Source organism: Tenebrio molitor, chromosome 1 (genome assembly GCF_963966145.1).
Source record: "Tenebrio molitor chromosome 1, icTenMoli1.1, whole genome shotgun sequence".
Classification (NCBI taxonomy): Eukaryota; Metazoa; Arthropoda; class Insecta; order Coleoptera; family Tenebrionidae; genus Tenebrio; species Tenebrio molitor.
Window position 1 is genome coordinate 354332 of NC_091046.1, and position 14243 is coordinate 368574.

The following is a 14243-nucleotide window of genomic DNA, read 5'->3' on the forward strand; positions in this document are numbered from 1 at the left end:
TAACTAAAAACTAACTAGCACGAATAGAAAAAAAAAACAACTTGAATGGAAACGTTAAAGTTACTCTTACTCTTCGTATTTTTCTGGTAGGCCGCACGTGGCCCTATGTCTGCTGTAAAACCTGTTTTCCAAATCAATTTTCGTTTCCCCGACCATATCATCAGAGCCGACTAAATCCCAATCGTATATCTGGATTGTCAATAACGAGTCCTGAGGGAAGGTCGCTTCAATTTCGAAACATCTGCAACGAGTAAGTATATTCATCAATCTGTTTGTTAATGTTATCTGGAAACAAAACTTACTTCCCGAACACGGGATTCAATTGTTTAGAGATGTAATTGTCTTTGTCGCTGATACGTTTCGAACCAAGCTGGATGACCACGTAAGGATCAGCTTTACCATTCAAATCCATAGGGTGAAGGTCGTTGGCTTTGACCACGTAGATGCGGACCAGAACCCGGATCGGATCGTTCGAAGGTAAGCCTTGAAAGAAGCCGAACTGAGGATCGAAACCCATTATCGTGTGGTCTTCAATGTCTTTAGGCAATGGCCATTTGTACACTTTTATGGCACCCTAAACTCGTTACTGGAGGATTACAAGAAAAAGAAAATACTTTGTCCGATTACCTTAAAATAACCTACTACGCGACTTTCATCTTCGGTTTCGTCTCCTGTCTTTTTACCTCTGTACAGCTCAAACGTGTGTAACCATTCTTTGAATTCACCGAAATCGGGTTTAGCTTCCAACTCAGTCGGAAATATTTTACACAGAGCTGGTTTGTATTTATTTCTCTTTCTGACGCTCTTCGGACTGATTCGTGCTGCGAATCTCGACGCAGTTGCCGCTGTTTTAAATCCAAATCTTCTTTTCCCGTCTCCTGGACTTTTATCCGATGTGTTGCCAGATTGTGGATTGGAGTCGTCGTCCACGAACACTTGCAAATTTCCGTTCTGTTGACTCATTAGCTTTTTCGCTTCTTTACTTTCGTCGATCATCCGCTCGATCGAAGCGAAGTATTTCGTCCACCAATCGCGACTTCCTTCTTCGTCGTCGACGTCTTCGTCAACGCTCTGTTTTCTTTTCTTTGTTGTCTCGGTTTTGATTTTATTTGTGCTTTGTTGAGTACCATAACCTATCGAAATTGAAATGTCTTTCGGTAGAAGAGGACTTTTCTCTTTGTCGCTATCTGCGACGGGAGTGTTACTAGGTGAAGAAAGAGTCAAAACAGGGCAGTCACTCTTGAGTTGGTTCACGGACCGTTTTTTCTCATCTGCTTCTCTGTCTCTTTTCGTGAAAGGTGTGTACATGTATTTGTGAATGGAATTGATCATGTGAGTTCCCACGAGAGTGTAGCGACCAAAACTTCGACAATCGACGGCTCTTATCGTCAACGGTGGTCGGTACAATTCTTGTTCGGGCAAATCTAAATCGAGAAACTTGACGGGATTGCTGAAATTTGGATTTTTCTTGGCATTTTGTATGATCGAAGAATACAAAATGTGACCAGAACATTCTATGTCGACTCTCGGTTTGTCAACTGTTAAGAGGTGAACACGTTTGAGATCCCTCAGACCCCAAAACAATACTTCGATGCGATACCGAGCCAACGTTGGTCTTATTCCTCGAGGAACTGGTAACATAGGCACTAAATCTCTAGGATCTGTATCTTTGTAGATGGGTATATCTTTAGCAGCCGGAAGAGGAGGAAGCTGACCACCGTCAACATCACTAGTAAGTTCCAAAAGTTCAAAAGTTGCCAACAATTCGCCCGCGTGATCCGTACCTCTTGATACGTCAAACCATTCCAAGGATGGTGGAAATTTCGGCTTGCAGTAATTTTCCTCCCTCAATTTAACATGGGATTTAGCCAACGCTCTACCGATGAATTCGGACTTTCCGACTTTATCTTGATCAAAGATTTCTATTAAAACGGAAGGAGGATCGTGTTTGATCTCTTCTGCTGTTCCGTAGATGAGAATCTCGTCGAAAATTAACAACTCGTCCCAAGTTGGACTCAACGTTTCGTCTATGACCTGCGTCGTTTTGCTGAATTCACCCGCGATGACTCGAGCGAAAGGATCTGAAAGTCCTGAAGCGTCGCTTCCTATCAACGATCGCGCCTGATAAATGTGTGCTCGCAATTGAAAAATCTGAAAATATTCGTAATGCATTAATGCAAAACCACGTCGCTGGTTTGTGTTACGTGTTTTTCGACGTAATGGATGATAGAAGGGGGAAGCGCTCGAGGTCTTTCCACGTTTCTAATTTCATGTGTCACTTCGTAGCCTTTAGGAATGCCATTAATGAAGTTCTTTTTGTGTTTGAGCATGCCCAGCCATAGGTAGATTTGTAATTTAGCCGGGATGGCCCAACCGCTCGGTCCTGTGCTCCGTTTCCCCGGCAGCTGGAGAGGAAATTTGATATTTTGATCAAGTTACGACGGTTTTATGCCAGTATTAGAACACATTTTTCATTAAACTTAAATTACCAACTTCGACAAAACTGATAATATTCGGAAATAATGTTAACGTAAGAACTTGCATAAACTCAAGAATACTAAACTAAACCACAAAGTTGCTCATGTTTCTAGAACGTCAATTATCGGTGTAATTAAAATGTATCATACGTTGAAATGTTGGTCAAACTTTATCCACAATTAAATATGTACTTACTTTGAGAAACATCGTTTGGACTTTTCCACAATCCCGTCCGCTTTCTTCGTCCACGATTGAATAAATGATGTCCCTTGCTGAAATCCTTCGGTAAGCCTGACGTTTGCCTCCGCTGATAATCCACAAGAAAACGTCCGGTAGAGCATGTTGCGGCTAAAAAAAATCATTTAGCAAGCCGAATACGTGTAAATCCTGTCACCTACGTCTTCCGTTAAGAATTTGAGTTTTGTCAAATAAGACTGTGCCGTTTTGTAGCGCTCCTTGAATGAACTTTTCGTTACTAAAGCTCGTAAGTTCCGTGCGGTATTACCTATATTTTCCTAAAAATAACAACTCCTCTCAAACTTTTATTTCAAACTCGATTTGTGCAATTCAGATGTTCACAACTCTGATGCTTACGATTTCTCTTTGGCATAATTTGAGATGTTCTTTGTCCAACTTGGTCTTCCCCGTTCCCGGTCCTGTTACAGATGCTTGCGATATCGTCACATATTTAGTACATCCTATCGACAAATCTTCCAACACCTGTTTTAAACGAGTTTCAGCTTCCGAATCGTCGGATTCAATCGACGAGTTCACTTCAGATAAACCGTCATCCTTTTGGAATTAACATAACAGTTGTGATTCATTTTCCACGATTCATTGATACTTACGAGTTTTTCGGCGATTTTTGAAATTATGTTGGAGTTATACATTCTTCTTCTGTAGTCCGGCCAAACCGATCTGATATGCATGCACGGCTTGTTGTCCCAATAGGGGAGGAAATAATAAATTTTATCGTGGGTCATGGGTTTGGTCGGTGTTGTGGTACTCTGCCAAGAGCCACTGTCAGCCGTTACAGTTTCTGCATAAAATAATCTCTTACAATTAGGGAAGAATTACAACTCTTGTTAAAGTCAGAAATTGAGTTGGACTTAACTTTTATTAAGTTCAAATGTGAATCATTTAAAACTTTATTCATAAATTAATTTATTCGCATCGTTTTTAGAACTACGTCCAAAACATTTAGAAAAGTAATTTACATAACGAAGAGTGTTTTTTTTTTTAATAAACAATGACAATGTCGACTTACCCAACTCGTCACTGTCCGAGTCATAGTGTTCTTTTGCAGATTCATTATGACCGTCGATGGCATTGCCCGCATTCCCGATGCTGATTTCGAAATAAACGGGTTTATCGCCTAATTTCTTGTCAATCATGGACGCGTCCAGAATAGTCGTGAACAAGAAAAATTCTTCGTTCTTGGCGTACGACGATTCATTGACGGGTATCGTCGGTTCGATTTCTACAGCCGAAGGAGCCAAATCAACGCTATCGGTGATTTCTGTTCGAATTGCCACCAGAAGGCGAGCCCTGTAAGAGACACCTTCACCTAGGCCCGTATTCAAGCTGGAATGTTCATCTATTAGGCTATAATCCCTTGTGGAACCGTAAAGATGAATGAAGGACGGGCCAAAGGTCGGCAGGAAGCCTACAAATCAACACGGAATTAACAATGAGGTTCACGGGAAAATCAAATCTAGGAGGCACAACATGGTTCATCCGAGAACTGGAATAAATTACGAATTCATGGTTACTTGAAACTAATCGTCACTGTGCTTGAATCGTAAAATGATAATTAAACTGGCCAGGAAAGATTTTTCTTTCTCAGTTCAGCAATAAGTGGATGTAAGGATAATGTAGGCAATTGTTAATACAAATCGATTTGATTCTTTCACAGGGCAATGACCTTAAAATGAGAATTACCTACAGAATGAATCGGAGATTTGTCAGTTAACTTGTCCAACTGAAGCTGTCAGCTGTAAAACTTGCTAACTGGGAAAAGTGGAAAACAATAATCAAACAGCAAGATAAATGCAGCAATAAGCTTATCATTGACCCGATGAGAAATGATTATTGCTCTACATCCACATTGCTGGAAACATCAGCCGTAATTTACCTTTACTTTTTTTATTACTAGATCAAAATGATTCATGTTGTGCATTCCGTTATTATATAAGTGTTGCGCATCCCACGACTAACTTAAATGCACCTTACATTAGCACTGCTTCTATTTATACACATATTTTTCAACAAGATCAATGAAAAATAAATGAAAAATATGTAAAGCAGTGAACCAGTTGACAGTAACTTTTCAACAGATGGAAGTAACTCTAGGAGGTAGGTATATTTTATGCTGGGATATCATAATTCTACAGTACGATCTGTTATAATTTATGTTCGCATCATCTAAAAATAATACATAATGTTCATTTACTGAAGAAACTTATTCACGATTCGTCACAAAGAGTACCTATTTAACAAAATCAAAAATTTCGTCAAAACGAATAGAACTTGCAAGAAGTTTGCGCATCAGCAAGTTTGACTCTCTTGAATTGTAGAGAAGTTGCGTTTCTGTCAAACTGTGCTCAAGAAGTGGCGAATTAAAGAGCAAATATACAATTTCCATGTCTTACTTATTCTCATAAGACTAGTCGTCGTCATCAACTACGCTCAAATGTTTCTTCCCTGTTACCGTTTTTGAACAGAAATGTTTCTTCGTGAGGCACACGTTTCTAATTTTACTTGTGCTATAGAAGTTACCTCTGGAGTTTTTTGTAAATATACTTACGACGAGGTCATTCCGTCATTATTTGCTGCGCACTTTGCTTTGGTAAACCATCAACGGTTTTGTTTGTTTATTACTCTTCACCACACGATTCTATGTTGTATCAAAATCTTTTTAGTTCTTTAGGAACTTGCAACCGATGAGTGATAACTGCTCATCATATTTGAATGTGTTCATTTGTGGTACAATGCAATTCAAAAGCAATTTGCTTCCAATTGCTTCCGATAAGATTTCCAAATAATAAAACTCTTAGTACTAACATCAGGCAATGTGTTTTATGTTTCGAAAAAATCAAACTTCTGAAATATGTCTGTTCTTATCTAGGTATAATATTGTCCACTAGTGTCGACATGCACAACTAAAATTAGATTCTGTATGTTCTGATTTATTTGTACTTAACGAAGTTTCAGACAAGTACAATTAAGTATGTACTTGTAAATTTGTCGGTCACAATTAATTAGGAAACATCAAGAAAGTTATCTGAGTGACTTGAGCATGGGATTCTGTACTTGCGAACCCCATTTACCCGACCAAAAGACTTCACACTGCAGTTTCTACTGACTTTAAATGTTAGCAAACTCTGTGCACATTCTCTATACAAATTCCATTAGTTCAGTGAGTAGTGTTGCGTTATTAATGTAGAAACTTGTCTCCTATGCAACTAATTAACAAGAATATTTAAAAGTATGTAAATGTAACATTAATAAACAAATATCTTCTATTTTTTGCTTTTTTCTCTGCATTATGTGAGTACTCTACTTCATAACGTTTTTTGCTTGAAAAAATGTTGTAAACTCATTGCTAAAATTACCTCTTTCCCACCCATTTTTTTCTCGTCGGCAATTAGGTGCATTTATTTTATGTATTATACCTGAATCTCACCCTTCTCTCCGTCGTTGGAGATCGTCTTTAGGTCGATGAAGTGGGTTCCGATGACGGTCGGTTTGACGGGATCGTTATCCCTCAGTTGAATCTTTATACGTTGACATAAAGGTGGAAACATCTCGGTGAAAACGAGCTGCTCGTTCCACACCGGTGCATAACTGTGTTTCTTCACACTTGTTTTACCCTGCGAACAATCGAAATAACAAACAAAACATATGTGCCACCATTCTTTAGTGTCTACACACCGTAAGACCAGCAAAGGACACTTGAACGTATGGATCAACGAGGTCGCTCAGCTCGCCGGTAAACGCTTTCTTTACGTTTGCCATCAGCGAAGAGTTCATTTTTGGCAAACCGTCGGCGCGATAGATCTTCACAATGAAACGGGCGCGTTGACGATCTATAGGTACACCATCAGGAAGCAACAAATTGCTGCAAGAAGGTGTTGAGCAAAAATGAGAAGCAAATAAATGATGACTTCGCGATACTTTGTTTATTTTTCGTGTCTTTCATTCGACTAAACGTTTTTGTATGGCACGTTTTATTTATCTTGGATGCAGTTTCCTAATTAAAATTCTACAGTGCGTTCGTAAAGTTCGGAATAAATTCGATAAAATTGTAAGTATTAATTTTTGAGAAAAATCCTCGAATAGGTCAACTTTGTTTTTAAAAAGTGCATATTCTTCAAGTACTTCACTTATGCTGACAGTTTTTCATCTCCTAATTATGACGTCATCAATAATTTTTTTAAATGATAACCCCCACTTTTTTCTTCTTTTTGTGATAGGCCTTCTTACTAGCTAAATAATGAATGAAAAAAATTGATACCTTACATAACAATTTTTTTGAGAAGATGACACATGTTTCTTCAAAAATTTAATTTAATTTTTATTGTAAATATTTTAATTGACCTAACAAAAACAAACAAACATCTAAGATTAACAATAAAATTCAACGCAAATGTTGAAATTGCCTCCCGCCAACCATTTAGCACTTACCGACACTTTGTACACTGCGCTCAATAATGTCAGAGCTTATTTTTTCTGTTTCAGCGCAAATTCTCTGCCGCAAATCTTCTAAATTGTTTGTTCTATTAAAATAACCCTTCGATTTTAACTAAACCCTTGGAAAAAAATTTTTACCTCAAAAAATAAATTAAATTTTTTAATTAAAAATTGTCATTTTCTCAAAAAAATTGATACCAATTTCTTTCACTCATCGTTTAGATAGTACGAAGGTTTATCAGAAAGACAAGAAAAAAGTGGGGGGTGCCATTTAAAAAATTATTGATGATGTCATAATTAGGAGATGAAAAGCCGTCAACATAAGTAAAGAAGAAGAGAAGAATATGCACTTTTTAAGAACAAGATTTTTCTCAGAAATTAATATTTTCAATTTTATCAAATTTATTCCGAATTTTACGAACGCACTGTATGTACGAGTAAAATATGTATGTAGTCGTGCACTTAGACTATTACAAGCAGACTTACGCTTCGATGTCGTCTTCATCTTTTTCGCTCTTTGGTGGAACTTTGACGGTATCCCCCTTTCCGATGACGCTGATGTCACACTTCAGATATCCTTTAGGACCTCCTGCTATATCGTCCGGATCGGTGAGCAGAGCCCACTTGTGATAAAATTGGTGATCTACATTTGTAATCATATGATTCAATGTTAAAGAAATCGTACTAGTAAAAAGATATAAGTCGAGGGAATTACAATCAACCTTTAAAAGCTTGAACGTTGGAGAGGAAAGTTGATTCAATTTTCAAATAATAAATGGATTAGCCATGCCAGAAGATTGATAACAGAAAAAGAAAAAATAAGAAAGTGTGTTTCAATCACAATTTCTTTTTGTGAGCGTGAGACTGTAACGTCTGGAGCAGTTTGCATCAGGGATAATCTAGTAGATTCAAAAAATATCGTTATGTGATCCAATTAACTTTTAACCTTTAACGAATGGAATGTTGTTGTTGTTGTTATTGTTATTGTTGGGCGTTATACCAACAAAGGTTTGGCAACAACGAATGTATTTATAATTACTTGGGGCACACTACGTAAAGCAGCCTCATAGAGAAGTTTACGAGTCAGCCTTGGAATTGGTTTGTTTGTTCGTTCAAAAACTAAAGCTCTCATTCTACATAGTTGGGCAATCCAAATTCAAGACAATTCACACTCTTCCATCTGTTATTTTGACGAAATTAATATTATTCCAAGATTTTTTAAAATAGAGTTTGTTAATTAGGACTTGTATTTTCAGAATCACTACTAAACTGAAGAAACTTTAATAACGTTAGTTCCAGTGCGACAGTAACAGAATTGTTTTATTCACAAGAACTGGACTTTAGACTATAATTTAATTTTTAAAACGCATTTATCAAAAAAATTAAGCTCGATAGAGTCAACTCTGGAACGCAGACCTTAAATTTATTTCATTTCGAATTATTCAACCAGTCTGGAAAAGCCATAAAATATTTACAACTGCGGTGTATGCAGACAGTTACGACAACAGCATACGATGATAGAGATTTTGCGAGTTGTAAGTGGCAGTGAACAAGACGAAAACAGTGCCGCACTTTCAATTAATTGGCACTAATTATTATGATTTACAAAAGAGAGATCTCGATTCCTTGAATATTTTCGGATGAAATATAAATCGAGCAACTTTTAACTCTTTCGAACTAGTTCCTCCGCCTCCATATATTTTTAAGCTTGTTTAGTAAACCGATTACAACAAAAACGAAAAGAGGTTTAACACGAGCACTTCCGCTTGTCGTTTCAAGAGCTAAAGAAAAAATTTGAAAAATTTAATTCGAACACATAACGGTGAGGTTGCACTATACTATTGCCATTCAATTTTTACAAAGGTAACATATTACTAAACAGTCTCATTCAGCAGGAATAAAGGACCTAAGGGGACCTCGTACCTGGTTGAGACCACACGGTCGCTACGTCTAATTTAAAGCTTCCCAATAATTTGTTACCCCTGAGAAAGTTCCGAGACTGCAACACCTGCCAGCGAAAGAAAAAAGAAAAGTAGCAGAAATATCAAAAGATTACGGGAGCCAGCACGATGCAGAAACAAAGTTCCAGTGCAGTGTTGTACTTTAATAATAAACAGTCATAACTATGTTGTAAGTTTTGGTTTTGCAGCTTTTCCATTTTGCAACTGGCCAATTTCAACACGTATTTTTTCGCAGGCGTAAAATTATGTTCAGTTCAGAGTAAACTGTTGTGAAGGAAATGAGTCGGTTTATGTTGTGCAAATGGAAAAGTCGGCAAATATACGACATTGGTCGTAGATTATAGAAGATATTGTACCCGGTGCATCATAGACGGTTTTGACGTCTATCTTGAAGTTGCCGACGACCGTTCCTGGTCGCAACAGTTTCCTAGAATGTAATACCTAGAACATATGTGAGCTATGTACAAATATACAATTTTATTTTAAAAATGTACTCAATTACAAGAAGCCAGGCAAATCTACGAATAAACCCTAGATCAGGAAAACCACATTTATTTAAAACTGAAACGTTTCATTTTCTTTTTTGTTCGACACTGTCAGAATTTGAGAATTTACTCCTGTGTGAACGGATTTTAATAAATGTCATAACTTGTCAAAACAAAACGTCAAGCTAATTTTAAAGATTTTAAGCGATTTGGAGCCTTTAAGGGGCTCGTCGAACAAAAAAACGTTGTATTCAACCAATTTACACACGAACTCATTAAATAAACTACTATTATACGATAGGTTGTACACATGACAGTAAACTTTTTCCAGATATTTTTTGATCTCTCATTTGAATTTATATCTAACCCTTAAAAAAGCATCAACTTGATTCAAACAAAATTTTGAGACGTATCAATAAAAACAAAAAATTACTTATAATACTACAGTCCATTCCATTTAAGTATGCAGTATAGAATAGCATAGGGACTATTTTCCCGTCGTTGATTGGTCAAAATGAGAGAAAAGTTTACACCAAGGCAATGTTCGATTTTTGAGAACTACTGTCAATGTCAAATTTTCATATTTGATCGATTTTTTGGTTATTAGTGTCAAAGTTATCGAGTTTTTGTATCAAATGCATCATTAAACTACAATTTTGTTATTAGAATAGACTACGTCCACTGATAGAATGCCGTTTTTTAAATATCCTTAGATAACAAAATCCCCAAACCACAACATTAAAATATTAACAAAGTATCATAGATTGTGTTGGTAATATCTTGAAACATTCGCGCCACTGATTCTCATTGGTTGTTATGAAACCCACGCGAAATAGTATATTTCAAACCAAGGTAAGAAAGTGGTTTCTTGCAGACCGCAGGCAAAGATTATAAACCGAGTCGTAGACGAGGTTTGTAAGTGCCTAAGGTCTGCAAGGACACTTTCTTAACAAGGTTTGAATACAATTTTTTTCCCTACCGGCACAACTTTGTTGAAAAAAGTCAAAAAAGATGGTTATATTCGTGATTAAAACGAAAATTTTGAGAATTGAATAGTAGGCTGTGTTATTTGTTTAATTAACTTGTCATCGCATTTGAAGATTTGAGGTTTGTTCGAAAATTTGATATAAACAGGGTAAAGTAATCTACCTACCTAGCTTATCTGTTTATTTTCCAGATTATATGATTGACCTACCAACTTACTTCATTGAATTGGCTTTCATTTATCAATAACTTATTTCACTTTTGACACTTTTGACATTTGTATTTTGGTACAGTTTTACCATAAACATTTCATGATTAACTTTCTTACCTTAGCGAGAATGTTGAATTTTCTCACCTCAAATCCACAGCCTACATTTCTAACCAGAAGGGAGAAAAAAAAATTATATGACATTTCAAATTTGAAATTGTCAGAGCTGTCAAGAGTCAAGCATTTAGATTTGCAATATTTCATCTTTAGAGCTTTGTTTTGCGTTTCTCTGGTTTTAAAAGTTATTAGTTTTAATTGTGTTGCTGTTTTGATCTGTTCCGTTGCGATTTTTTGTTGATTTTTTTGAATTGGTGAAGTGAGTGCGTGCCTCAAGAATCTAGCATAATGAACACTTTAAACAAACATCGAAAATGATACAGAGTTTGTGTTTAGCCATTTCCGAAAAAAGCTGGATATTTTAATTTCAGTAGCCAGTTTTTTCCGGAAATTTGAAAATGTATTGTGGGTTGCATTTTTAATTCCGTCGGGCACATTATCACTTGTGAAATACCCCGTATTAATAAAATATATTACTCCTACTATACTAAAGTTTTCTTTCGTGTTTCCTAAGTGCAAACATGCAGAATAATAATAAAACATCACGTGTAAACCTACTCTTTCCATTTTTTTAAATTTCGCGCCGGATCTATTTGTTGTAGCGTAGAGTGAACATTTTCAGTAACATTTATGTCAAGCAATTTATGAGTGGACAGAGTTTTACCACTACCGTAAGTTCCTTTATGACTTTTTTTTGTTGTTAATTTTGCTTGGAATGTATGTTTTCAAATTTGCCGCGTTCGCCAGTGTGAAACGTTCTCCATTCGAAGCGACATTTACTGCATTAAATGCATGGAATGGACTGTAGAGTAACAAAAATTCACTGCTTTTCATATTTTGGGCGCATGTACCTTATAATAAAACTATAATAACGGGGTTGTCAGTAAGCTGTGGGATTTACCTGTCCCACAAGTAATTCTGATGTTTGCATTTGATTACCGAGAACATCAAGTTAATTTACAAAACTGTACCTACTACAGAAGATGAAAGTTAATCTCAGACATGACTTATAAAGCGGCAGACACCTTAATCATGCAGATTTCAGGATTAATACAAAAATATTCAGACTTTCGTTTATCTAACTCCGTTGAATGCTTAGTAGTTCCATATTCCACAATATTGTTCTAAACGGTAACAATGTTTTCAACTTGGGGATATTATATCTACTAGAGATTAAGCAAGTAATCTAGCAACTAGAAAGATATATGCAAAGAAAACTTACCGATAAGGTGATCATTTTATCGAACAACATTATTGGAGGCATGTGGAAATCAAAAACGAAATACTGCAACAAAAGAATTGACACAATTACATCCCCGCGACGTAATTTTTCGTTGAATAAAGGTCACACGTGATAAATGTTTGGTCAATAATTAATTAAAATCATGTTAGTAGAGATAATTTATCATGGTGTGATTTAGAAAAAAAACTCCTGCCGAGTTCGTTACTATGCATGCATTGTTTGCAAGTAGCCTTTGTTTCATTTGTTGCTAATTTGATGGGTGACTGACAAAAGTCATTACCTCGTTGTAATAAGGACAGTTGGTGCTTTCTTTAACGCTGGTGTATTTTTTCTGGTCCCCAACTTGAATGCAAACAACCGGATCCATGTTGAGACCCGCTAATTGCCTCGCTTCGATAATAGTAAGACACACTTGAAAATCCTGCGCTTTCAGTGCCGACTGCACCGTCGCTTTCATGTCAGTTTTCAGCCTGAAATTTGTTCCGATAATAATAATCGCACAAACATCACACCGCGTTCACATACTTTGTCGTCTTGCGATTTCTCTCCATCAGAGAAGCATCGACTTGACTTTCAGGATTCGAACTGATGGAACTCTGACTCCCCGTTCTGGAAATGGGTGCCGATTCAGATTCCGATGCGTGTCTGGACGTCCTGCAGGACTCCGTCGCGTGTATCAACGATACCGTCTCTTCTTCGTTGTCGCTGTCTTTCGGAGGTCGCTGTTTGCCAAATCTGATAAGGCTCTTGACGCTTTTCAATGTAGAACTGCGTTTGCGATCGGAAGGAAGGGGCGATTTTTCAGGAGTGGCTAGTGAGATGGCATGTTTCAATCTGCTTGTTTTCTCGTGCCAGCTACTTTCGGGGATGCTGGATAGATTGCGTTCGATATTGGCGATGTTTTGTTCTATGTCTATTAGCATTTGCTGTTCGTCGTCCAGCATGTCGTAAGCGTTGCTGCCGGTAAACGAAGCCGTCGACTCGTCGGGAAGGGTGTAGAGAACTTCAAACTGAACAGTTGCCTGAAATGCGGCGATATACATATTATTTTCGAGATGATTAATCGCTATAACCGCTCTCCAAAATTGGGCTCGAGAAACGAATTGCAACGAACGGTTGCAACTGTTCTTGCCATCTTCACAACGAATAACAAGAAATGATTTGGATATGGAATCGTATTCGTACTCAGTGTATTTATTAGGCGTGGAGCTTAGTGCAAATAAAGTGATTAAAATCATCAAGTAAATGGAATCCGAGACCATTTCACACTTCGCTTTAATGTCCTTGCAGTACCATTGGATTAACTTTCATCCCACTAAACCCTCCCACTTATCCGCTTTTCAGCAAATTGCACTTTTAAATCTTTATGTAAATGCGTTCACATTTTTATATTTAAAGACGTAAATTTTCTTCCCTCGTTTTCAACTAAAACAATGACAATAAAATGCAATAAACAAAAATTCTTCGGACTAGTCCAGCGCTGTTAGTTACGAGGAATTTTCATGAAAATTCCTGCACAGATCATTTATACAGTGCGTTCGTAAAGTTCGGATTAAATTAGATAAAACGGTAAGTATTAATTTCTGAGAAAAATCCTCGAAGCGGTCAACTTTGTTTTTAAAAAGTTCATATTCTTCAGTACTTTACTTATGTTGACAGCTTTTCATCTCCTAATTATGACGTCATCAATATTTTTTTTAAATGACAACCCCCACATTTTTCTTTATTTTCTGATAGGCCTTCGTACTAACTAAACCTCTTCGAAGATTTTTTTCCGAAGTTAATACCCTGCGATCGAATAAAAAAAAAATCAGAGTAGGCAAAAATGGTGGTTTGAACCAATCAAAGCATCAGAATAGCACAATCCAGGTAACTCGATTTTTTTTATTCGATCGCACGGTACTTACAGTTTTATCTACATAATTTATTCCGAACTTTAGAAACGCACTGTACATGTACAGGGTAGTTCACAAGAAGTGATAATAAACCCGACGGAATTAAAATGCAATCCACAACACATTTTCAAAAAAAGCGGCATATTTTAATTTCAGTAGTAGTAATTTTTTGGAAATGTA

At 36.8% G+C, this 14243-nt stretch overlaps 1 protein-coding gene across 1 annotated transcript in view; it reads right to left on the reverse strand.

The window, feature by feature from the left end:
* The window catches only part of LOC138132910 (otoferlin-like), a 28329-nt gene that overhangs the window by 1487 nt on the left and 12599 nt on the right, over positions 1-14243 (reverse strand). Inside the window, exons 4-19 of the mRNA XM_069050988.1 lie at positions 12694-13190; positions 12449-12638; positions 12148-12210; positions 9094-9178; positions 7657-7813; positions 6412-6598; positions 6164-6350; positions 3746-4144; positions 3327-3517; positions 3073-3270; positions 2877-2993; positions 2674-2826; positions 2205-2405; positions 628-2151; positions 303-574; positions 71-241 (exon numbers count right to left, since the gene is read on the reverse strand). Of these exons, the coding sequence (XP_068907089.1) occupies positions 71-241; positions 303-574; positions 628-2151; positions 2205-2405; positions 2674-2826; positions 2877-2993; positions 3073-3270; positions 3327-3517; positions 3746-4144; positions 6164-6350; positions 6412-6598; positions 7657-7813; positions 9094-9178; positions 12148-12210; positions 12449-12638; positions 12694-13190 (4592 nt within the window). The remainder of the gene's footprint in view (positions 1-70; positions 242-302; positions 575-627; positions 2152-2204; positions 2406-2673; positions 2827-2876; positions 2994-3072; positions 3271-3326; positions 3518-3745; positions 4145-6163; positions 6351-6411; positions 6599-7656; positions 7814-9093; positions 9179-12147; positions 12211-12448; positions 12639-12693; positions 13191-14243) is intronic.